The sequence below is a fragment of the Thamnophis elegans genome, chromosome 6 (assembly GCF_009769535.1).
Source record: "Thamnophis elegans isolate rThaEle1 chromosome 6, rThaEle1.pri, whole genome shotgun sequence".
Taxonomy (NCBI): Eukaryota; Metazoa; Chordata; class Lepidosauria; order Squamata; family Colubridae; genus Thamnophis; species Thamnophis elegans.
In genome coordinates, this window is record NC_045546.1 from 20,203,427 (window position 1) to 20,229,129 (window position 25,703).

A 25,703-nucleotide genomic window follows, 5' to 3' on the forward strand; every position below is an offset into this window, starting at 1 on the left:
TCCCTATGGCGCCACTGGGAGAACCAGTTCAGGAATGTGGCAGGACTGGGTTGCTGTCAGTTCCAGCGACCCAGGCCGCCAAGCTACTACTTGATCAGCCGAACCGGTAGGAACCCACCACTGATGGTATCTTAACAATGGTAGCTTAGCACTAGACTCATCAACCTTCTAGAAAGAATCATTCTGTAGATTAAGTATTTACATTCCAGCCCTAAGTAAGATTGTCCTCAACTGATGACCAGCCTTTTAAAGATCATTTGAATTTGCGACTGGCATGAACAAGTGTCTGTTTTGGAAAATGGGTGCTCTTATGACTGTGGTCTTTGCTTAATGACCACTGCAAAAAAATATTGTAAAATTGGGTCTAATCAGGTGGGATCTCAACTTATAACCGTACCTGCAATATAGTTCATTCAAACAGTATCATTTTGAACTTATTGGATAGTAAGAACACTTCCAAATATTTTAACCTCTTCCTATTTTCCTCAATAGGAACTCTTCAAAACTCTTTTGAAGTAGTTCAAACATGTATCTTTACAACATACTTTTGATGGGCAAACAATCTATATTGTGAATTATGCATTCTGGTTATGTGATTTTTAAACTCTATTAGGTTTAACATATCTACTTTGTATTTAACCTGTCAACCCATGAAAAATAAAGATAAAAATATTTCATCTATCTGCCTTCCAGATAGATGGCACCAGTTAGATGTTTCAGCATTACTAATATTTCTCACAGCTACTATTTATATGTTCACAGAGTCTACTAACATCTAGTTTCATCTAGAAATTTTCACAGAATTCTTACAAAAACATTTATTTTTTCATCTAGGAGTGTAACTTTTAGGCTTACCTCTCCCTCCTTTCTACCAAAGTTACCAGTAGCTGCACAGTGTCATTGGCAAGTTCTTGCTCAGAACTCCATACTGCAAGATTGCTGAGTACTTTTTCTAAAAGATAGCCCACAATCCATTGGGCTCCCTCAGTGTCAGCACCAAATGCGGTGTTGAATGGCAAGCTTATCTAAAAAATAAAAAAGTAATATTTATGAATGCCACAGAATGTAGTACAGTGTATTGATAAGAACATTGTCTGACTGCTTAGCTTTTTTTGTTTATTGTAAGTTAAAAATACATATCTGTTTTGTTCAAAAATGCATTAGGAATAACATAATTGAAGGCACATACAGATTTAATAGACAAATTTATTATGGCAGGCAGGAGTCGCCAATCCCCAGGCCAGAGACCAGCACTTCTTCAAGCCCGCCAGGAACCGGGCCACGCAAGTGAATGAAGCCCCATCCGCACAAGTACGGTATCCAGGCAGCACACAAAACCATGCTCTCCCTCCCCAGTCCACAGAAAAAGTGCACTCCATGGAACTGGTCCCTGGCACCCAAAGGACTGGGGAGGGGGGCAACTGCATTATAGTGTTTCCGCAGGCATGCACCTACTAAATTTAGAGGAATATAGGTGGTCCACACATGCAGCAGAAGCCGCTGAGAGGGGAGATTATCATTTCAGATCATAAAAATTGTGTGTTATTTTGAATGCTTTTTCCCATATAAATTCCCTAAAAGCCATTCTAAAGCCTCTTTATTATTTATAAGGAATATCTTTATTTATTATTGATAAAGAACTCTTTTGTTGTACATTTAGATCAGATCATACTTAAGTATTGCAATGAATAAACTCATGCAGTTTGTTGCAAAATCTCGGAGTTCATGCTTTTAAGAAACTCGAAATTAAATGTAAAAATGTTCACAAGTTTAAAATTGTTTTACCTGGTCATATAGCTTTTCATCTACGAGGAGATAGGTTTTTGCCCACCGTTTGAGGAACCACACAATATCTTTTCCCATTTGCGGGCTCAGAAGGTGCGTAAGATCTGCTCTTATTGCTCGAGACTCCACTTCCGAAACTCTTAGAACAGAAGATAATAACCTGAAGAAAATTAAAGATACCGTGATTTCCCCCTAGTACTCATTGATGTTGGTTTTATGCTTAAGCACATGAAACCTTTAGGTTTTTTTAGGCTTTGTCAGGGGAATAACTGAGTGACACAATCAGTGTCACCATTTCTACCAGCAGAAAACACTGATTTTAGCAATAGCACTTAGACTTATATACTGTTTCATAGTGCTTTTACAGTCCTCTCTAAGGAGTTTAGAGTCAGTATATTGCCCCCAACAATCTGGGTCGTCATTTTACCAACCTCAGAAAGATGGAAGGCTGAGTCAACCTTGAGCCTGGTGAGATCTGAACTGCTGAACTGCAGCTAGCAGTCAGCCTGCAGTGCTGCACTTTAACCACTAGGCCACTTCGGCTCTATGTATTCTGTATTCGGTTTTCCATGTATTCACTCTTTCAGCTGCTAAATAGTGGCATATACTGCCTATTCTTTACCTTAGAGACTAGTATGAAAATCCTCAATCTTTAATTTGGAAATCTCAGGTTATTATTGCAGGAAGAATTCATTCTCCAAGATTAATACAACAACCCTGGTTAGAACATTTGAAATTTTTATTGAGACTTTATACCAGTTAACCTTATAACACTTCAGCCCAAGACTAGTTTAATATTGCTGAAGAGTTTTCCAAGACCCAGCATTGGTTTTCAGTTATTTAATCCATGAAGGAGCATGCTAACCCAAAGGAAACAGTCTCTTCAGAGGATAATAAGTATCTTGGAGGAAAGAGGGAAAGTGATGCCACAGTTCAATGGCAACACATACAGATCCCCCAAAAGGAACACCAAATGAATTATCTTGCACCTCCTGTCTACATGCTCTAAGGCAGCCCAGTTGCGATAGACTTTTAACTCACACACCTGGGGAGCTTTAACCAAATAGAAGGCAGCACTAGGCTGTTAGTCTGATACCTTAGAAATTTATTTCTTAGTATCACTACAAAATGTTTCTGCAGCAACCTCCATATATCTTCTATTTAGTCAATTCCTGTAAGCATGAAGGAACTGCTGAAAAATTTGCTATCCTGGTGTGAAAAGTGGCTTTATAAGTATTCTGGAAATGCAGAGAGTCTATGGTATACTTATCTTTTAAACAGTCAAATTATTTATTTCCTTAAAATTTAAGAGTTCTATGTCCATCTCTCTTTACGTTTAGAAATTTGATCTTGAGATCTGCAGAAAATACTTATTACTGCCAACACGTACAACATTACAGACCATATATGGCTTCAGTTTAGTAGCTTTATTACAGCAAATAATAGAGACCATATGTATATTAATAAAGACATTGTTTTTCTCTTATAAAACAAAAAGTTTTTAAACAGATGGATACTAAACATTTAATTCAAAATGCTTCCTTACTGAGAGATGTTAGAAACAGGCATTCCTCTTTTAACAGAGTAAAACCCTTTAACACATTCTCCTCAAAGTTCTCTGAATTTTTACCCAAAGACCAACAAATTATTTGAGAATTTTAATTTTAGAAAGCATTCGGTGACTTCATACTGGCTTACAAAACTGAAAATATGTTCTGGGAAACACATTCTGAATAGTCATTTCTGCCTTGCTATAAGATATTTATTTTGATTTAAAGATGCATCCATGTCACATGCCTGTAAGCATGTTCACAACAACTCATTTCGTTTTCATTTAATAAGCAATGTATTTCCTTTGTCTGACACAGTCCTCCAAAAATGGGGGTTATGTTATTCTTATACTAACATCCCTCCCCCCCCTCAGAATTTCACTTATATCACAGTGCATCGTAATGTTTGCTTAGAGCAAAAAAACTTAACTATATTACAGTTTTTCCCCTCAATCATCAATATTAGGTCACTACACTTTAATTCTACAGAAAGCCTATTTAACTTTCTTTCACCAGTTCTGACATTCACATTGTTATCATGGATTAATAATTTACAATGATAGCCCTATCTACTTCTGATTTACCGTTCAATATTTGGCATTAAAATACTAAATAAATTACCTAATAACAGAATCGGTTCTGTTGTACCCTGGAATGGAAGAGGCCTTTTCTCCTGGAGATCCAAGAATCTGAAGCGTTGTATTGATGTCAACCTCAGTTGAATGCTTAATGGAATACTCCATTATTTCTGGAGGTATTAGCGGAGTTTCTCCCTGAGTATCATTAGCTAAGAGGTAGCCTTAAAATTAAAAGCAAACAAACAAAAAAAGAAAGTAGTGACCTCAGGTTACCTAGCCTAAATTAAATACTGCTTTAAGGGCCATCAAAAAGATGCTGAGAGAACTGACATCAATATTCAGCTAAATTATATGATATGCTTAAATTAAAACTTGCATTTATATTACATAGTTCAGTCTGGTATTGTATTTGATTTCTACATGTCAAAATAAAGTCTATAAACAGCTACAATTACTAGGGAGAAAGTAGCAAATAAAACTAAATTCACCTTAAATCCCATAACAAATATAATTTTTGAATAATACATCGCCCATCTTGGCCATTATGTCACTACTACGTCTTGGTACACAGATTACCTACTCTCTAGAAACAAATACTGTGGGGGTAAGACACCCCTAACAACCCTCGGGGGGAGGGGGTGTTCTGTTAAGATACAGCCCGTTGTGCCTTAAAATGGCTTCTACTGTACAGCGCTGTGGAGTTGCCATGGTAAAGGCTTCACAGTACTCCACAAGGGGGCTCTGTCTGGTAAGGGGAAAAATCCAGTATTAGAAATTGTGGCGACGTTCATGGAAGGAGGGTTGGGATAAATAAATACCCAGGCAGCGCCGGGTTATCAGCTAGTAATAGCTAAAAATGCAGAGGAAGGACAGAGAAATTACACAAATTTCAAGATCAAAACAATTTGTTGAGGAAGGACATAAATAATCTTGTTGTTCCTCCTTCCATGGATCTGCCTGAAGCCTGCAGTGTCTGTTCCTCCAGAGGCAGTAGACCTCTTCTTAATTTGCAACATAATACATAAATAGCAGGCTTTACCTTCCCAACATTCACACCCTGAGATAGACCAGAGTGGAAATGGCTGGAGTGCTTTCAATCCCCCAATTCATTTGCATGCAGTATCATCAGCATAACAGCACTTGAAGGCCATTAGGACCCTCAAAAATAAGAATTTTATGTGCCAAAAAGTACATGGATAAAACATCACAGCATGTGAATTAAGCCCATCTTTTCCATAAAACCTCAATAAAAAGTCTTTGTATATTTGTGGAACAGTATGTCAGTAAAACAGGACTATTATTTTAAGATCACTTTGGAACACGTACACATATCTGAGATATTACCATATGGAAACATCGACTGTTGAGATATCTGCATAGGATTGTGCCTATATGTTCCAAACAAGATGCTAAAGTAAATAATGGAAATAAAATTATAGCACAGTGGAAATCATTTAGACTACTGAGTTCAAGCCTGTGCACAGTACAATAATCCTAATTAATGCATCCCAGACAGATGGCCATTTCCTACTCGAATGCATCCAACAAAAAGGAACCCATCCTGTCTCAAAAATTGGTTCTGTTCTGTATTTATTCTTACTGTTTGGACATTTTTTTAGTAATATTCAGTTGGAATTGTTCTTCCTAAGACTCAAATCTATTATTCTGCCCTGCATTCTGGAATAGCAATAGCATTTAGACTTATGTACGGCTTCATAGTGCTTTACAGCCTTCTCTAAGCAGTTTACAAGAGTCAACATATTGCCCCCAACAATATGGGTCCTCATTTTACCGACTTCGGAAGGATGGAAGGCTGAGTCAACCTTGAGCCTGGTGAGATTTGAACTGCCAAACTTTTGGCAGCTGGCAGTCAGAAGTAGCTTGCAGTACTGCATTCTAACCACTGCACCATCACAGTGATGATGGCAAACACAACTTCTTGTATTTTTTGAAGAATGCCATCATGACCCTCTTCAATTGTATTTTCTCAACATTAAACATTTTTTCTCATAGAACTGAATTTCCAAGCTTCAGGTCATCCTCACTGTCTTCTTTGTACCTGTTCCAGTTTGACTGAATCCTTTAAAAATGTTAATGCTCAGAACTGAACAAAGTACCTCAGTTTGCCCTTTGCAGAGCAAAGCAAAACTATTCTAAGGTTTGGGAGGCATATTTGTATTGATAAAACTTAACATTCCTTAAGCATTTTCGAAAACCATGACACATTTTTGACTCATATTCAGTTTTATAATCAACCACAATTTCAAATTTCTTTTTGTATATACTATTACAAAGTCAAATATTTCACTTTCTATGAATGCACATTTTATTTTCTCCATGAAACGGATGACCTTTCCATTTGACCCTATAGTAATTCTGCTTAGCAGTTATCTTTTTAGTACAAAGTATTGGCACACATTCCATCTGAATTAAATGCTGAGCCTAAATATGAGTGAGTTTTGTGCTGATTAATGGAAAAGCAGTTTATAATAGGATGAAGCTCTTATTCTTGAAGGCCAACAGATTAAGAGGCAATTTGGCCTTCAGGGCTCACACAACGCTGGTTTTCCAAGCAACTGAAGGAGATCATTAGATGCTGTTTCAAGAGACTTCTTTCCTGTATGGTAACTACTGAGTCCTCAACAGCATGCAATGCATTTAAATTTCACCCTATCTGTGCATCTGTGCATCCTTCCTATTTTAATGCAGGTACTAGTCTAAAGAATCTAGGAGTTTATGTCAATGTCCAAATTTTTTTGATTGTAGTAGTGCAATACAGCAAATATACTGTAGCCTTCCTAATTTCTTAACTTTTTAAAAAAAATTAACTTGTAAATGTTAACCTTCCTTTTAATTTTATATTGAGCTTTTAGTCGTTTTTATTTCATTTTATGATGTTTGTAAGTCACCCAGTGACCTAAGTGAGATATGGGTAGCATAGAAATCTGATAAATAAATGAAGCCTTGGGCTAATTCGTAATAGCCATTTTCTCAAGTCCAGTGTAGATGGACTTTTCTTAAACAGTCATTTATTTTTCCTATTCCAAAGGCCTTGAGCTAAATGTTAAGGTTTCCTGTATTGCATATACCAATGCTAATCCTTCCTAAATACAGCAATCCTCATTCAAGAAACAAGCAATTGCTCTCAAATACTGTAAAACAATTAAACTATATTTTCAAAGTTGTAACTCTGGGTTTTTGAGGGAAGGGATTAAAGGCTCAGGAAGCTAGTGATTTGCTTCACTGAATCATACTGGACAGCTGGAAACCTCAACTCAATGATGCCAGGTAAAATTGTTCCTCTACTTTCCGCTTGAATAAAATTCCAACTTGGCCAAAATAGCAAGAAAACTTTCATGCCTACAGAAACTGCTTTCCTTATCAACAAAAATCCCAAAATATTGCTTAATGGTACTGTATTTTCCCTCTTTTTCAATGGAAACAAAACAAAAGCACCAAAATCCTTGTACCCAATCTACAAATCTGGTGAGGTTTTTTGGTTGGATTTTTTGCTGTGTGCTAAAGAAAACCACCACACACACATAAGACCATTTTTCCTGACTTGAATGTTGTGAAAATAAGGGTGCATCTATGTGAGTAAACTACACATACACAATTGACAGAAGAGCTAATCTGTAATAGTTTTGACAAAGGAACCTCCATTTCCAATAGAAGTATCTCAGTTGCCCGTGTGCAGAAGTCTCTACTCACCTGTGACTAGAATAAGCCAATGAATATCCTCATACAAGTCATCAAGCACTTTATTGTCAATGGAGCTTGATCCAGCTGAACTTATTAATTGCTGATGCCTTTGTAACTGGCCATGAAGCCTTGTCACTCTGTCTTCTAACAAACTGAAGGGAAACATTAAACAAATTTATTATTTTTTTCCACAATGAAGATGCATTGAATGAAAACAGCAAAGACAATGTCAAAGGATACAAATGACTTGAGCTATACCTGATAAGAAGAGGTATACAGTGTTCAGCGGCAATTCTTCCTAACATGCCTATGCTGGCCAGCTGATCGGAAAATTGTTCTCTGTCATCCTCCTGCAGCTCACTTATTTCCTCCTCCTCCCTGGAAGCCACACCATTGGCAGTCTGGATTGAAAAAGAGAATGCAAGCCTGTCACATTGTAAAAACTGATTTTCTAGAATGTGTTAATAGTTTAAATAAAATAGATTAAAAACTGACCCATCACAAGCAAATATAAGGTAATATGTCCAGGTGTTATTCAAGGTGAAAAAGTACAAATGTAGAAAAAGATATACTGTGGATTTGCAGCTATTGCATGTTTCTTCTTTCTCTCTTTGTAATATCAAAAACACAGGACCGTTTTATTGGATAGGACCAAAAGCACACCCAATTCAGCATTCCAATCCCACAGGGGAAAATCAGCTATCTGTGGAAAATTCTTCTGATCATGTTTCTTAATAATCAGCATACATACTGTTTAAGAGATGAGAGATAATAAACAGCCATAGTGACTAAAAGTAGCATAAACTAGGACCTTCTCCATGAAGCTACCCCAAGTTGGCCCTCATTATATTTTGTGGAAGAAAATTCTGAAGTTACATAGAAATTTATGTTGACAGTCCTGGAATGTCAAGTTTCCTTCCCAGTTATTATAGCTAGAGGTCCTTGTTCATGCTCATTTTGGTCTGTTAAAATCAAAGGTGAAATTCTGCTCGACTATGTGCAGGGGGGAGATTATTGACTGAGTTCTGTGTAATCAAATTTTCAAGAAAAAAACCAGGAGCCTAATATTATTACAAATATCAAACATTTTACAGGACTTAGAACAAAGGGGTTGCATAGGAGAATCTCTGTGGTGGAACTAACAACCAACAAACCATGAGAATACGGAGCACAGAGCAAAACAGCTAAGGGAAAAACAGGATCATTACAGAAGGTATTCTTGAATCCAGGGAAGGGGGAAGCACAAGAAAAAGATTCAGAAAAGCCTACTACACTACATATAGCTCATGCAGGAAAATCAGTTGGTAGGCTTTTAGAATTCTATTACACTAGTATGTAGCAATAAAGGTATTTCCAGAAATACAAGTGGTTTTTGCTTTCTATACTTGTCAGCTTCATATGTTTGACATTAAACTTGAAAGCTCCCTTATTATCTGCCTTTAAAGAGATCCAGTTGTTCAGAATACCTCACTGACAGAACAAGCGGCATATGTGCTCCATTACAGCAAATTCAGGGGGAGGAGCTACATATTACAGGTTTGCACAATGAACAGTATTTTGGCAAGCATTTACAAGGACGAGTCCCACAGGTTGTTATGCAGACACTTATATTCTGTTCCTATGCAGGTTTGCCAAAGAAATTGTAGGGGAGAAACAATTCCTTACTTTCCCTATTCAGTTCAGTTGGGCAGAATTCCCTACAGACCATACCAAGGTGACATTTGAAAGAAAGAGCAGGCAGATGGGCATTACTACTCATTGAAATAAACATACTGTATGAGATACCTATTAAAATGTTATGTCGATGTTCAGTGCTGCTTTTGATGATTCCACCTGGAGAATAATTACTAATTGGGAGATTAATAAATTATGATTTGGAAGATGCCAAATACTTGATGAAATAGCATATTTTCAATTGTATGTGCTAGGGCAGTGATGGGCAACCTTTTTGGCGTGGTGTGTCAAAAATCGGCAAAAAATCGAGCATAACTCGCGTTGTGTGTCACTTCGACAAAAACATAATTTTGCGCAATTTATAGTTTAAACTACAAAAATATATAATTGCAATATAATTGTATTTAATAAACCAAAAACAAATTATTTAACATAGCTGCTTAGTAACTTCTTTGTTCATCAGTCGATTTCGTATGTTGCCCTTGATATTATTATCAGTATCACTTACCAACGGTCCTGCTTAGCAACCAAAATGTTGGCTCAGAAACTCTGGCATTGAAGCGTGCAAGTCTTAAAGCTGTCAAGTTACAAGAACCTTGCACCCCTAACCCTTTAGGAAAAAATCCCCAGGGGTCTTCAAACCTGACAGCTTTAAGCCTTGTGGACTTCAACTCTTCAACTAAAAGAGAGACTGATAAATATTAAAAAAAATAAAACCAAAAAGCAGCTACTGCAGTGGCTTAGAATTTTACTCAATTACTGTTGAGCCCATGGAAAGTTCTGCAGCCCCAGGAGCAAAGGAAGGGGGACGGAGAGAGAGAGATTGGCTGTTTGGGGTGCTTGAAACCACCTGGCCCTCCCCAAAGGAAACCCTCATTTGCAGGATGAGCCTCGACTGGCTCTGCCCAGTGGGGTTACCCCAAGCGCCATTGGGCAGCGACGGATGTTTATCCTTTTTCCTTCGGCTGCTTCAGCTGGGACTTCAGACACCCCAAGGGAGGGACTTTATCGGGCCTCCCCCTCCCCACCCTTTGAATGAAGGTGTGATATGGCTCCTCCATCCCTGCTCTTTAACCCAGCCAGAATTACAGGAGGGCTGCCCCCGTTCTGCTTTCCGGGGTGGATCTTAACCGAGGGACACCAAGACCCCAGAATGGGTGGGGGGTGGGGGAAGAGCTTCTTGACGGAGGCCACGATCGACTTTTGGAAGTTGTGTTTTCGTAAAATAAGATTAACCTGTGGATGTGTTTGTTCCGCTCGGCCAGCGGCGTTTTCTCCCACTTAATCCCGGCGGATCCTGATATCTGAGCTGGAAAACTGCAACCCCCCGGAAATGATGACGCCCCGCTGAGTAGCTGGGACTTGCAGAAAAAGGCTGCAGAGAGAGAAGCGTTCGATCCGTAATCCGTCTGTGGGGGGCGCTGGGGACAGGCCGGGCCCCTTCTTCCCACCTCTATCCCCCCCACTCTTGAGGGACAAGCCCTTTCCCCTGTCCCAACGGTGGAATTTGAGGCTACCTCTGCTTTCCCTCTCCCTCCCTCAGTTGTGCAGCAGCGGCAGCTCTCAGCCTGGGCGGCAGCGTCACACAGGCTGTGGAAGGAGGGGGAGGAGGAGGGAACCAAAGAGAGCTTTTACCGAGTCTGCGCCCCACAGCCAGGACCGTCCTGGCGCCTCAAGCCGCGTTTCTTCCTGCAAAGCCCTTCTGGCGTCAAGCGGAACTCTCGGGATGCCCGAAGGGCTTTGCAGGAAGAAACGCGGCTTGAGGCGCAAGGACGATCCTGGCTGTGGGGTGCAGACCCGGTAAAAGCCTCTCTTTGGTTGGTTCCCTCCTCCTCCTCCTCCTCCTCCTTCCACAGCCTGCGTGACGCTGCCGCCCAGGCTGAGAGCTGCCGCTGAAACAAGTTTGGGGAGCATGTGCGTGTCACCCGAAATGGCTACGCGTGTCAGCACTGACACGCGTGTCATAGGTTCGCCATCACTGTGCTAGGGCCATGTGCCAGAATGATTTTGCCCCAATCAATCAGCTTTAAGAAGATCTCTCCTACTAAATGAAGATCAATTAGTATGACAAGGCACACCTTAGACCTTGGAAGAATTAGTTCAACATTGTATGGTGGCTAATGGTAGCCTAGAGAAGTTGAGAGAGGAAATAACTCTTTCTTCAACCTTCCCTTTCCCAAAATTGCCTTCTTGGCTTCCAAGGTGGGAAGCCCAAGGAAAAAAAGAAAACCACATTTGCAGTAGAGAAACAAAAGGAGACCTTAGATCACGGGTATCAAACTCGATTGCATCACATGATGTATCACGAAGTTTTTTGCCTTTGCAGAGCTGGGATGGGTGTGGCCTGCACATGATGCATCCGGCCTGAGGGCCGCCAGTTTAACAGGCCTGCCTTAGACTATTTTTAACTTCACTAAACTTCTGTGCTCTGGATTGGCTGTAAAATATCACACCTATACAGTTTTAGGACAGCTTGCAAGTAAATATCTGCAAAACTCGACTTTGGGAAACTTTGCAGAAGCCCCTCTCACCCCCATACCTTACAATTAAGAAGAGCTCCAATATCTGACACCAGAAAATAATATCCTTAGGCTCTGCACCTCCATGGATACAGAAATCCATCAGCTTTTGGATTCTGGGATGTTAATGTCATAGATGGGGTTATTATGTGGCAGTTGGGCTTGCCACATGACCACTAGTAAACCAATGATAGTGAGCTTATCAATGGCAGATCAAGAACATAAATTTAATTTGGATATTTAACAGACTTTGATATTCATAATATCAAGTTTCACTACACTGTAACTTTTGGTCTCACAGTACTATGTTCTACTCTGTGCTCCTAGCCGCAGCTACCATTTCAAACTCAAACAGGACAGAGAGAGGCACATTGCAACCTCTTCAGGTTCTTCAATTTTCCACCTATCCATTAATCTTGAGGAAAGGTATCACCTGATCTTTGTTGATTAGACAAGGAGATATAATTCTCTATGCATTTTAAGACCAGTGGGGAAAGTGTAAATAAGGATTCAATGGCTTGTGCAGCAAGCCGTGGCTTAGCGTGATTTCTAAACCCAATCACTAAGTCCTGATAAGCAAATCGATAAAATTGTACACATCGGATCTAGAAAGAGGTAATTCCATACATGAGTTTTGTACAACTATTTATTAAATGCCTCAAAATATTTTTTAAGTTCTGTCACAAAACATCAACGTAGTAAACTATAAACAACAATTCTGAAGAGCAGGCAATAAAGAGAGCACCTGAAGAAAGAGATCAAAGATTTATAGTGAACACAAGTACCAAGATCATAAACTATGCTGTTTTAAGAATTGTTCTTTTTACTTAACCCTTGGGAAATCACCTATACATTTCTTAATTACAGGTAGTCTTCGAGGTACAAAGGGCCATTTAATGACTGTTCGAAGTTATGAATGCCCTCCCAAAAGTGGACTTAAAGCATGGATTTGAAATTGCAACCAAAATGAAGCCTCTAGAATCATGTCACCTGGATTCAGTCACTTCTGAAGCAGTGGCCATTTTTAGTCTTATGTCTGCCCTGGTCACCAACGGTTACAATAGGGGAGGCCCATATGATTGACACATATTTTTTTCTCATGGCCACATGACCTTGAGGAATAGAATAGTTGCCTTGGTAAGTACTTTAAAATTTTCTTTTTGATTGTACTATGGTGCCTGTTTGTAAATACGTTTTTACAAACATTTTTTTAGTACTGTGGTTGTTTGCATTTTGCTTTGAAATTGCTAGTACAAATGTTAGCCGGCATCTACAGGGAGCACTTTCAGTCTGTAAACTTCCTTTGCCTTCTATGTACTGTTTGTTTATATGTAGTTTGTGATTGCTTGCATTCCACTGTACTGTGTTTGTTTGCTTTTGCTTTGAGGATTAGTGTGTATTAAGGTAGAGAGCTGGTAGAACAGCTGATGGGCAGGCAGCAGTGGTTTCCTCTGGAGATTCTTCTCAGTGTCCTCAAAATTCACCCCCCCCCCTCCACACACATACCCCAGTTTAAATCTGGGCACATGTCTGGAGTCACTGCAGTTCCGAGGCACACGGATGCCTCATCGGCGAGCAACAGTGTTTTCTTCTGAAGATTCCAACTGGGGAGCCCTGCAAATTCTCTTGGGTCACTTAATAATGACAGAGGTCAGTTAATGAACTGAAGCAAGCAGCAACCCTGATTTTGGTACCTATATCAACCCAGTGGATTCATTTAACAAGTGCCATAAAAGTGTTGTTTAAATAAGTCCAATTCATTTTATAACAGTCATTTGACTTACATCCCTAATGGGCAGGCTCCATTTAAGGTCTTACAATTCATAAACTAGTACTTGAAGTGGAACTAGTGGTTCTTCTTTTTTAAATGCAAAACATTCAAGAAGTCAAATTTTAACCTCTTCTGTAACAAGCCAAACCCTTCTTTGCTCACTACTGTTATTTTGTTATCAAACTTACAAACTCTGCTCACTGCTGCCTTCCAAACCCAAGGCAACCATGCTGAGTTTCAGACCAACTGCTAAAGGGGAAACTGCATATGACAGAGGAGGCTACTAATGTATGGTTCATTTGCAATTCTGTACAGCTTGGAAATACAGCTTTTTTTAGGGACTTAAGCATTTGCAGAAACTGAGTCAGTCTCCGAAACTGAGGAGGACATAAATGCTCATGATTTTATCATTCCAGCGCTCAAAAATAAGATTCATACTTCTAGTTCATGATATACTTGAGAGCATATTGTTATCATCCACAGTAGCACTAACACTCCAATTAATAGGTCCTCAGACTTATCCCATGTCATCCTCCAGAACTCACTGATTTATGGCAGTTGCACTGATGGTGACAGCTGTATTTTAAATAGGCAAGCTTCCCCTATGGTAGTCATAGCACTACCAGGTACTCTTAGCTTTCCAAATATGACCATTAACCAAGAATCCTTTAACATTAACCAAGACTCCTGCAATAGCAGTCTGCAGTAACATACGCAAAACAGTATTGTTCCTTTTTGAACACATTAGATTGTAATGATGAAGCTGTTTAGGGCAAAACAGAATTAAGAATAAATATTTATTTTTAATTATCAACTCATAATTACCATATTTTTCAACTGAGGTAAACCAGGTTTTTCTCCGCAGCACACATACACCCCAAAACCTTGAAATCCCATCTAAAATCATTGGAGATATCTTAGCAAGGATACTAGAAACTAGAACCAAGCCATGCTTTCATTTTCTAAGAGGCTCTTTCAATCCTCTTCCCTTGATCCCACCACCCAATAATGTTCTTAATAGCTGCAATGCCACAGCTGTCTATGGAGAATGCTTCTTGTTTGAAAAACACTAGCTGCTGCTTTGATATTGAACAAACCAGAAATTTTTGTATTGTCAGCTGTGGCTTCTAAATAAACAGGCACAGGGATGAACTTATCTCAATTAATGAATTATCTGCACAATCTAATTATGCTGGAATGATCTAGCCACAAACTCAAAGGCCTTAATTATGAAATATATTGGCTGGCATTTTGGCCATCATCAACCTAGTCACTGAGGACTGAGAGTCCTCAATCATCAATAAGTGTTCTCCGCGTCCAAGAGGAATGCTAGAATTATCATTAAATCCAATTTCAATAATCCAAGGCTGATAGATAAATAGTGATAATTATATTAGTATAGTTAAACTCTGATTTCTCAGAATCAAATGTAAGAAATCAAGAAAACTGGAGGAGTCAGTATGAAAGGGAGCTGGATTTGGATTTCTGCATTATTTTGACAAAGCATTTTAATTATTATGGTTATTATTTCATTAGACTTGTCACCTTGTCTTTCACATTTTATTAAAGATCTTTTAAACAGAAATCACTGTTTAACCTATTGTGTAGTACTGTAAAGATAATACATTTGCTTTTACTGAACAGGCAGCAAAATCGGGACAGAGAAAACTACACTTACCGTATACCGTCTCTCTTTTTTTCTCTGTCTCTGTCTCTCTCTCTCTCTTTCTCTCATTCACACACACACAAACACACACACACACCCCAAAGGCTTAGTATGATTGTTTAATCTTGGTCAATACCTTATTTATGTTTATGTTTAAATAAATCAACTTTTTAATTATTCTACATCTCAAGATTTTCAAAATTGCCTCTAGAACTTACCAAATTCCTTGTACCATCTGGAGCAGCTAAGTGACACTGGATGTAAGAATTAAAAACCTGAACAGCATGCTGAGTAAAGAAGCCTTTATGGAAATGTTTATCATCTTGTACCAAGGTAAGCCATGATTCCAAAAGCTTGTCATATGCCTCCATATATACCATATCATCTTTGTCAAGCTGAAGAAATAAAGCAAAAATACGAGTTATCCAAAAGTTGTCAGAGCCTTCATCAATATTTACTCAGTAAATTTGCAATAATAGTTTTTTCCCCATTAGTTGTCTATATGCTTAATTCCAATTTTTAAAGTGCAACAATACCTATTTTTTCCACAGTTTGCAGTAGGCTTTTAGACTAACAGATAATTTATTGTGATTTGAACCCCCTACACTATAAACCTTCAATGAATCCAAACAAATAGTTGTACAACTGGAATAACATATGATATTCCTTCCCATTAGCAGTGTCTCTACTCTCTTGTCAAAATGTTACACAAATTCCCTCAAGCCTTTGGACCAATTTTGCAAAGATGAGAAAGGAAGTTCGTATTTGGGAAAAGAAGTCTCTTCCAGTAAACTGTTATTTTTAAAAATGAAAACAAAAGTTGATGGATAAATAAACACTACCACATACCCATACAGACATAGGACAGACACACACAGAGAACATGTTTCTCTTATGCAAAATCAGAAGATTTAAAACAATTCAGTTATCTCCCAAATAAAAAGGTAAACCCAATAGTAGCTCAAGAATAAATGATCAGAAAGCGTTATTATAATAAAAATCACATTTTAACTTTTGAAATATGAAGTTCTTAGTTTTTTAAATCTTTACACAGTAAGATTACAGTGGCCAAGTAATCCAGCAGACTTTTTCAACAAATATAATCAAACGTGAATGAGGGAGAGATTTTCTGCTAGTCTTATTTTTCATTTATATGGCATTAGATATAAAGATGTTTATTCCCAAACAATTTAATTGAAAAATTCACTTTTAAAAGAACCTGGATCACAAATACTTCCTAGTACATTTTAAACGATATATAAAATGACAAGATAAGAAAGAAATTAATCTGTGTTTTCAAATGTTCATACCAAAAAAACCCCTGACCCCTAATAGAGGAGTTTTCACATTTTTTGGGGCCGCAAAAGCTATAATTTAAGGTCAAATTTAAAATTTATTTGGCTGAATATAAGTAACTTTTCCCCCTTAATCTGTCACAGAATCTTGTCAAACTCTTATGGGACTCCATAGTTCCGTGGAATACAGTTTGAAAACCCTGCTCTGAAAGGTTAAAAAAAATGCAGACAAGTCTTCCCTTTTCAGAAGTCCATGGAAATGGTTAAAGCAAAATGAGAAAAAAGAGCTTCTCTTGTGGATACGGATAGCCTTTTAGATTTACAACATTTCACAAGGCAAACGTGTTCTCTGATTTTGTTAATTCTCTTTTTCTGAAAAGCAATGCAGTAACAAAATATAGCGAGGGGCAAAATGGCTTTAATATACATAATAGCGTTGATGGTTTACTCTTTGTTACTAATTTTTTGCTATATTATTTAGGTTTTATTAGTTTGTAGATCTGTCTATAACAGAAATTGAGACTAAATATACTAATTTAAAGTAAATTTAATCCAAAAAGGAAGGAGTGTTGCTCAAATAAACTATACTTTTATTTATTACTTATCCAAAAATATATCTATAGGCAAACTAAATTACACAAAATTGATTTTTCAAACAAAAACAAAAAAGCAACTGGAAAATAATGTTAGAAATTACTATTCTGAAAAGTAGAAGCAAAGCTCCAATTTTATTTCATTGTTTAAAAAAATTCTGCAAATTTTGTTAACAATATACAGAAGAAACGTGGGGTTTAGGGGTCAAGCTGATTAAGATGGCATGATTTTCCTATGTGCATGTTGCTTATATCAAATGTTTTATATATTTTTTCCTTTAAAAAAAATTAAATTCATTTAAAAAATGAGAATCAGTTTAACGTAGTGCTGGGCTAGCAACTGGAAAACTATGAGCTCTAGTCTCCCCTCAGGCAACTTAGTTAACTTTTGAATAGTCATTCTTACGCAGGCTACAATGTAAGGTTGTCGTAAGGAAAATAGGAGGGGAGAATATTGTGTACCTCATGTTACCATGCCTTGTACAAAATAAACATAGGCTATAAATCTAATAAATAAGAATTAAATCCTACTTGAGCATTAGATTTGCTACAATGCTAGAACTAATAACAGATAGGTTCTAGATAATAAATAAATAACAGGAGTTTTCACATCTCTTTTACAAATCTGCTGTTACGGGGGGGAAAAAATTCCTATTAATACTGACACATTAGCAAAAGCCCTATAAAAATTTTAAACCAGTAATTCCCAACCTGCTGGTTAGCTCAACATACTGTTTAAACTAATGAACAATTAATAATTTCACACTGCAATACATAGGGTAATGGGGCTTATTCATTAGTTGTGAATTTCCAATAGTGAAAGGGGCCACAACGGGCCCTTCCTGAAGAAGACTTAGGACTTATCTTACATCATTACTTCAAGATTTCAGAGCTAGCGAAACCAACATGGTTCAGTTCACACATCCCACTGCTTGTTTTCTCAGTCAACATGACAAAACTTTTCTAATGATTCCATGAGTGGAATGGCCTGAGGTAAATCTCATGTTATACGGAGCTTTGGAACAGGCTCACGCTTCTGATTACTCCAAAGCCCAGTGCGATGCCAAAATCCGTTGCTATTTAAGAAGAATGCGGGAAGATAATTGCCTGCTGCTTGCTATATGCTAGCAAGCGCGCTGGGGACCTTAGCCCCATACTAACGACTTTATGGAAAAATCTGTCAAAGGTGATGAGGAAAATCAATACAGCACAACAGTAAAACTCACCCCCCACTTTTTTTTGCTCCATATAAAATCTATTTCTCCACTATGAACTTAAATACACAAAGCAAAAATCAATACTGTAAGGAAGGAGCAAACTTTCTATTGTTTTTTTTAAAAATCTGTGTAGTATTGACAGGGCTAATAAAACATTCCTTTAGTAATTCAAGGTACAACCATGTGAAAAATTCATAAATAAGATAGGAAGCTAGATTCTAGAACGATATAGAGATTCAGTTCTGATTTGGAAAAAAATGCTATTTTGACTATCTAGAGGCACATATATTGTATTTATCTCAACTCTTTAAAGCAGCTGCATCTTTTGCTGGGCATAGATGGCTATATCATCTGTAGTATCTAATTAGAATTGGATCTGAAGCATTGGATATCTCTCCTAGATTCCAATGCACCGATATCCTATAAGCTTGTCATTATCAATATGCGGCCAACCCATGAAAATTGCATTTGCAATTGAAAAAATACACTGTCTACCATATCATTTCTTCATATAACCAGTTTTGTTGTATTTAAGTACAATGACAATAAAGATTATACTTATACTTATATTCTTAAGAACACACATTTAAAACCTTTTTGGGACACAAGGACATACTGTGCCAGTATAAACCTACAAGGTATTAAGAACTGTCAAAGCAAACTCCTCTGCAGGAAATATTATACCCATCTGGTGTTTGAGACACCGCCATATGTGCCAAAACCAGAAAACTAAAGGCCACAATGATTTAATATCTAAAATTGAATTCTAAAATTAAAACCAAATATTTTATTAATTGCTTTGAGCATTGCTGTGATAAGATGGCTTTCTGAATTTCTGAGGATAATGCATTTTAAATTATGGTAAAAATGTAAATGATATTTTATTCAAACTATCAATCTCAAGACAAAATTCACAAGTGTTCAAAAAAAAACCTTTTATTCCAATATATTAAAAAAATCACTATTATAGTTTCAAAAGTGAACACCAGCACAGAGTAGGGAAATTGGTCTGCTCTGTCCAATCCACTCAGGCAATATATAGTAGATGGTCCATCCAACAATTGCTCTTGACCTGTTCTGCTAAATTTGAAAAGTGGAACTTTGAAATTCGCCTCTTATTCCTAAATCTTAATTTTACATAGCAAAAGCTGAAGACAATTCTGGAAGCCCAAACTAGATGTTACACAGATGGTACGTAGATCTCTTACTCAATAGTGGAGGAGAATTAGAGATAAAATATATGTAAATTAAAATTCAAGATGAGAGAGATATGGAGTGCTTTATAGGAAAGAACAATTAAATGGGGGGGAAAATCCCATTAAATTGGATACCAAACACAGATTCTTTAACACCAGAAGCTCAGATTTTAAAAAAGCCCACATTACCAGTTTTCATGCCTTGCTCTTACTCAGTTTTGTATTTTCCTTATAAATACAGTTATATATACAGTTACAACTATAAGCCACTATACAGAAGAATCCTTATAATATGAATAATATTATAAGGATTATAATATGAATCCCAAGGTATACAGATTTATTTATTTCTTTTCAGTTAATTGCTTTAAACTTATAATAATACAGTAAAGGCAACAAAAACGTTCACATGTGGGAAATTATCCAGTTCAACCTGCTACATCCAACAATACCCATATAATCCCCACACAAAATGTTATAACAGGAACTGAAATGTATTAATTGGAGTAACATAATGCCAAAACTTCATTTTTTCATGCTAATATCAAACAATATTAAACTGAGGAAAATATCAAAACACAACATAAATATATAGTTCACTGCAGAACTGCCAATTCTGCATCTAGTTCTAGAACATTGCTTTAAGTCAGGGTGATTTTGTACTTCATTAGGAGCCTATAAACCAACTATAAATTTCTTCATAAAACAGAATAGGACCACAGAAAAGGATGCATCTCACTGTAACCATTACAAATTAACTGAGTACTTTGGGGGGGGGGAATAGCACCATAAGCTAGACATTACATAAAACTAAAAGTATTTTAAAGTTTCAACATTTTGGAAGAACCTCACAAAATTAAAGTTGCTACTTACAACTTCTTCCAAGGCGGCACTTCTTCCAAAAGAGCAAGTGAGATGTGTGAGGCAGTTAACAAACGAAGAGAAAAGTTCATTTGGAATGGCTGTTAATATATTGCGAGGAAATACAGTGATCAAATTGCTGATTATACTGGATATGCCCACAGCTTCAGAATCTTCTATCTCAATCCTGTAGACAGAACATTAAAAAAAAAAGAGAACAGCCCAATAACTTTATTGTAAAGTTGACAAGCATTTCATTATTGCTCAGAAAGGTATCTTTTATGTTCTAATGCTATGCCGCTCTTCAAACTGTTCTTCAAACAACAGAACAGAAGTCCCACCTCCCTTCCCCAGCAATCCCAAATTCTAGGAAGTAAGCATATTACCTACCCATTGATAGTATTGAGCAATCCCTCAATGAAGTGAGCCAAATAATCAATTTGAGAGCTTTCATCTGGAAAGATTGGCCCATGAAGAGAGGCTAGCTGGGCTAAACACTGCAGAGAGTCTTGTGCCATATCGGTGTCTTCTCTAATTTTTCGATGCACCTTTTCAGAAGTGAGAGGGTTAACACCACACGAGGAGGTGGGGAGAAGAAAGAAGATGTTCTTTTACCATAATCACATGACGCACTCCTAAAGAGCGTGAGCAAACGCACATGCACCCCACCACCACATAAACAGCCTTCCCTAGTATCTCGTGTATTAGTAGTCATTCCTTGGTATGTATGCAAACTGCCACTTCAGAAGATCAATTCAAACAGTCACATTAAATTAGTCAAAGCCAGGGACCTACCTACATGTTAAACTGTCTATGCATTTTAAGTCTGAGAGGGAAACAGTTGCCAGCCAGTCAGACATGCTGCTCCTTCTAAAAACAGCAATAATGACAGCCATCTCTATTATGCTAACTATGCCTCGGCTACAGTGCCTTGCTAAAGTTAGTCGACAAGTTCAATCAAGATTATATAGATGCTTCTTTAGTAGAGGTAAACACCAAACTCTCAAGAAACCAAATGCATTTCCTTGAAGCAAAATCTTCTTATAACTTCCCAAACCTCTTTAGTCTCAATCCTATTGTTTCAGTCTGCGAGACTGCTCTCCTTTTTGGCACTAGCCTCCTTAAGGGATCCTCATGGATGATAAATCACTCCTATAGATCAATCATTTGTAGACTGAATATTTATAGCAAGTGTGGGCATCAAGAGACCAATCTTTAAAAGACAACCTTGGATGCACAATATAATTTCTGAATTCAATGTCCTTATATGCTTTTAATAATAATATGGGACAACTGTTTTCTCCTTGTTTAAACAAATTTAATACTTCAGATGGTCATTATAACCTAACAAATACTAGTCTCACAATCAATTTAAAGGCACCTTAAATTAATATTTATTGTTACCATATTATTAGATGTGCTTAACATGTTTTATGAACTGCTCACAATACATAGAGTTTAATAAATGCAGAAACCTACAACAAAGTATAATGTACAGTTGTTATACCTACAACAAAATACACAGTTGTGAAAAATGGAGAATATATTTATATTTATAGGGAAAATTGGAAGTTTAGTTTAAAAAATATAATACCTACAAACTAGAATATATTCTCTGGATAATAATGAAAGACATATGTAATCATTTTAAAAATTAAATTCACTACTGATTTTGTTGACAATCAAGGAATATATTATTTAAATTAAGTTACAAATGGAGCAAATCCACTCTAAATGAGGAATTTATAATCATATGTAGGACGATAGCTCTTTTGGAGATCCAGTACATACGAATAAAACTATTAACCTCTATTTCATTAACAGAGAGTTGATGTTTATTGGGAAAAGTGAATCTGGTGAAAACAATACTTAAATCTAAAATTTAGTTCCTTTACCAGCAAGCAAAGGAATTTAACCCAAACTGGCTAATGAAGAATTACATTAGAAAGGGTTAACCTGTAAACCTAAAAGCTATTTTCTTGAGGAGGTCCCAGCTGACAGTAGCAACTGTCTGGTTGTCTAGACAGCTGTTCATATTGTGTGCAGCTGTTAAGTGGTCTGCCAGCAAGTTTTTTTTAAATGCCTGAGCAAGATTAAAAACGTACAAGTAACTACATAACCATACTAAATGTTAAATGTTTTGAAAAAATAGCATGCTATATAAAAGCATTAAAAAAGTCTTAAACTCATCAATTGTTTTAGAAGCAATAATCCCAAATTCTAACTATCTCGTTCTAATTTGGGGGGGGGGGGCAGTTGCTGTTTATCTTCCAAAAATAGATTACCTAAGGCAGGTGTCTAATGCTAAAAACATGGTCAATTTCTCCATTAATTCATAGAAAATAATACCTTGGGGGAGAAAATGTATACTCATCAGGTTGAAAAAAGTATTGCTATTCAGGAGATGTATTCTCTTATCAATTTTTGAAACATAAGAATATGGAGCAATTTCTATATGGTCTAGATTTAATAATACATTAAAGCACTGAGCTAATTCTAGAATAATAGGTATTACATGGGATTTTGTTAGTTTTAATTCATTCTAATTAGTATTTTATTGTATTTTGAATGATTATTTATTACATTTTGGTTCTATTTAACAAATAAAAACCTTTTTAAAATTCACATAGATTCTGAGCTTTTAAAACAAGCTTTTAGCTTGTTTTACACCATTTCCTTATATTTTATTCAATTTGTTCCTCACCTTGGCTTAATTTTTAGACATAATATGACTGTTACACTATCTCTGCTTGGTTGTTGCTTCTGATTTTTTCTTTTTTTCCTTTGCTGGATATTGATCGTAGTTAAATTGGGATTTCCTTCTTCTGCATATTGAACTTGCAGATGACTGGACTGAACATTTAATGAAGAACTCAAATAGCACAGGCTGGTTCACATGAAATGCCGCAAATTCTTATACAGAACTAAGATTCCAGAGGAAAAGCCATATGCATCATGCAGGCACTCTTATGGTACATGCCAGAATAAACATAGGTTTCCTAAATGGAAACATTACCCATGTAGGAAGTTGCCAAATGGGAAGCAGCTTTAAGCTCCCTTTACTTTTGTTTTACTCTATTTGCATAATGCCTAAGAGGAGAGCAGGCATAGCTTAATTTGTGTTTACAATCTCAACTAGAGAAATTTTATTTGACCAGCAATACTGAAGAAGTTACTGAAAGATATCCAACAACGCTGTTCAAATCACAACCATTGTTAAATTAAATGAAGACAATGCAGAGGAATCAATGCAAACATTGACCGGTTTAAAAGATTTAACCGGTTGTGTTGGTGAAGCATAGAGTATGATTTATGCAACTCTTACCTGAAGTCTTCCTACCGCATCCAAGAGAGGGAAAAATCCAACAACAATCTGAGAAAGAAGTGATGGGAGCTGTAGCGTTGTTGCTAAAACTAGCAAAAGAGAACAATGGAACTTACTGTAAAGAAAAGCTCCATCACTCTGCTGTCCAGGAGGGTCTCACGCCAGGACTCTGTTGGCTTTAGCATCACATTTTGTGAGGATTCAAACATAGCTATATAATGTCTGCCTAGTTGTCTGGTGTCAAGGTCAACAACAACATTCCAATTTGGCCTTCTTCTTTTTCTTTTTTTTAAATCCCTGATACAACAGGTCCCATTCAGAAAGAATGCAATGGAAACAAATTTTAAGCCTCTTCACATACACAGCATAATTCATGCATGAGGACAAGGAATAAAAGACATTGTACTGCAAAAAAGAACACCCTAGGAATGCCAGATAACAGTTTGATCACAATGACGAAACATTCCATAGTGGCTTAATCGTGTAATAATCGTTCCGATGAGACAAGGGACAAAAATGACACCACATTCAACAGGTATCAAACCTGTCCAAAATATGCTTTGTATATTAAAATGCTTTTGGCTGGTTTTGTCAGATGCTGCCTGGAAATTTAAGTCTTTGAAACCTACTAGCATATCCTACATACTTCAAAGGATTCAATTGAGTTTAGCTTCTTGTTAGATTAAAAAAATGTATCAATTACACATATGCATGCGTGTCTACACACTTCACAGCAGGGATAATGGATACATGGTTTAAATCTGGAACTTTATATCCCAACCTCATGCACACACATCACACTAATTTTGATTGAGTTTCTTTACTAATAACTTTACATAGGAGCAGTCTTTAAAAGATAAAACATATGCTATGTTTCAGATAATACAAGATGATCCTACAAAAAGGATATTAGTATACATAGAGAATCAATGTAAAAATACAAACATAATATCATTTTGTGCATTTACATTAAACACTACTCCAAAGTTGCAAGCTATGAATACTTAAAACACAGGGCAGTTATCCAGAATACATATGCATTTGCTATTCACTAAATTACATGCAAATCTGGTAAAACAGTATATTTGAAAGAAGACAATTTAATTATCAATCTGCCTAAAGATTGATGTACAGCTTTTGGAGGTTCTTAAAAGTTAACAAACACAAAAGAGTATATTGTTGAATCTCATGTAACATTCAGATATTTATTTTGGTTGGCTGGGGGGGGAGGGAACAATACCACAGACAACAATAGAATTCAATTAGTTTTGTAGCTGAGTACTAATTATTCTAAAAAATAAGTATAATAGTTTAAATTTTACTGAACAACATTATTGACACCTTTTCCATTGCACTGGCCATATAGCCGAGTCCAAAACTCTGTTGCTAGTTTCTCTATGAACTTATCTTCTCTTACATATTTTTTTTTTAATCTGCCTTTTTCCTTTAATACATAATTTTCTCCTTAAAACTGCTGCCCCTAATTTCTGCCTAACATTAGCTATCCAAAATTCAACTTTTTAATAAGCTTTAAGTTTTACCCATAGCTTCTGATAAACAGGTTGAGGCTTAATTAAGCATATATAGGGTGAATGAAATACTCTCGCCTTGTTTTTTTCCATTTCCCTCTCCTTTTGCTGTCTGTTTAACAGTAAGTCTCTTGTGCACAGGGAATCTGTTTATTACTTTGAAAAGCATCAAAGACAATGATAAAATAATACATGGTTAATAATAATAATTGTTCTGAGTGGATTACTCAATCGTAAGTACTTTTTTCTATTAAAATACTCTATATTAAATGCTGGTAGACACACAGTATTTAATTTTAAAAACACTAAAAGTACTATTTTAATTTTAAATAAGGAAAGACAACATAAAAGTGGACCAGAAGAATGCCGTTGATATAATTTACTTGGACTTAAGTAAGGCATTTGATAAAGTAGACCATAACCTACTACTAGATAAAGTAGA

At 36.7% G+C, this 25,703-nt stretch overlaps 1 protein-coding gene across 1 annotated transcript in view; it reads right to left on the reverse strand.

The window, feature by feature from the left end:
• The window catches only part of XPO4 (exportin 4), an 85,403-nt gene that overhangs the window by 17,041 nt on the left and 42,659 nt on the right, over nucleotides 1-25,703 (reverse strand). Inside the window, exons 7-15 of the mRNA XM_032219888.1 lie at nucleotides 23,849-23,961; nucleotides 20,798-20,955; nucleotides 20,420-20,594; nucleotides 15,464-15,640; nucleotides 7,874-8,016; nucleotides 7,625-7,767; nucleotides 3,957-4,134; nucleotides 1,786-1,945; nucleotides 856-1,025 (exon numbers count right to left, since the gene is read on the reverse strand). Coding sequence (XP_032075779.1) covers nucleotides 856-1,025; nucleotides 1,786-1,945; nucleotides 3,957-4,134; nucleotides 7,625-7,767; nucleotides 7,874-8,016; nucleotides 15,464-15,640; nucleotides 20,420-20,594; nucleotides 20,798-20,955; nucleotides 23,849-23,961 — 1,417 coding nt within the window. The remainder of the gene's footprint in view (nucleotides 1-855; nucleotides 1,026-1,785; nucleotides 1,946-3,956; nucleotides 4,135-7,624; nucleotides 7,768-7,873; nucleotides 8,017-15,463; nucleotides 15,641-20,419; nucleotides 20,595-20,797; nucleotides 20,956-23,848; nucleotides 23,962-25,703) is intronic.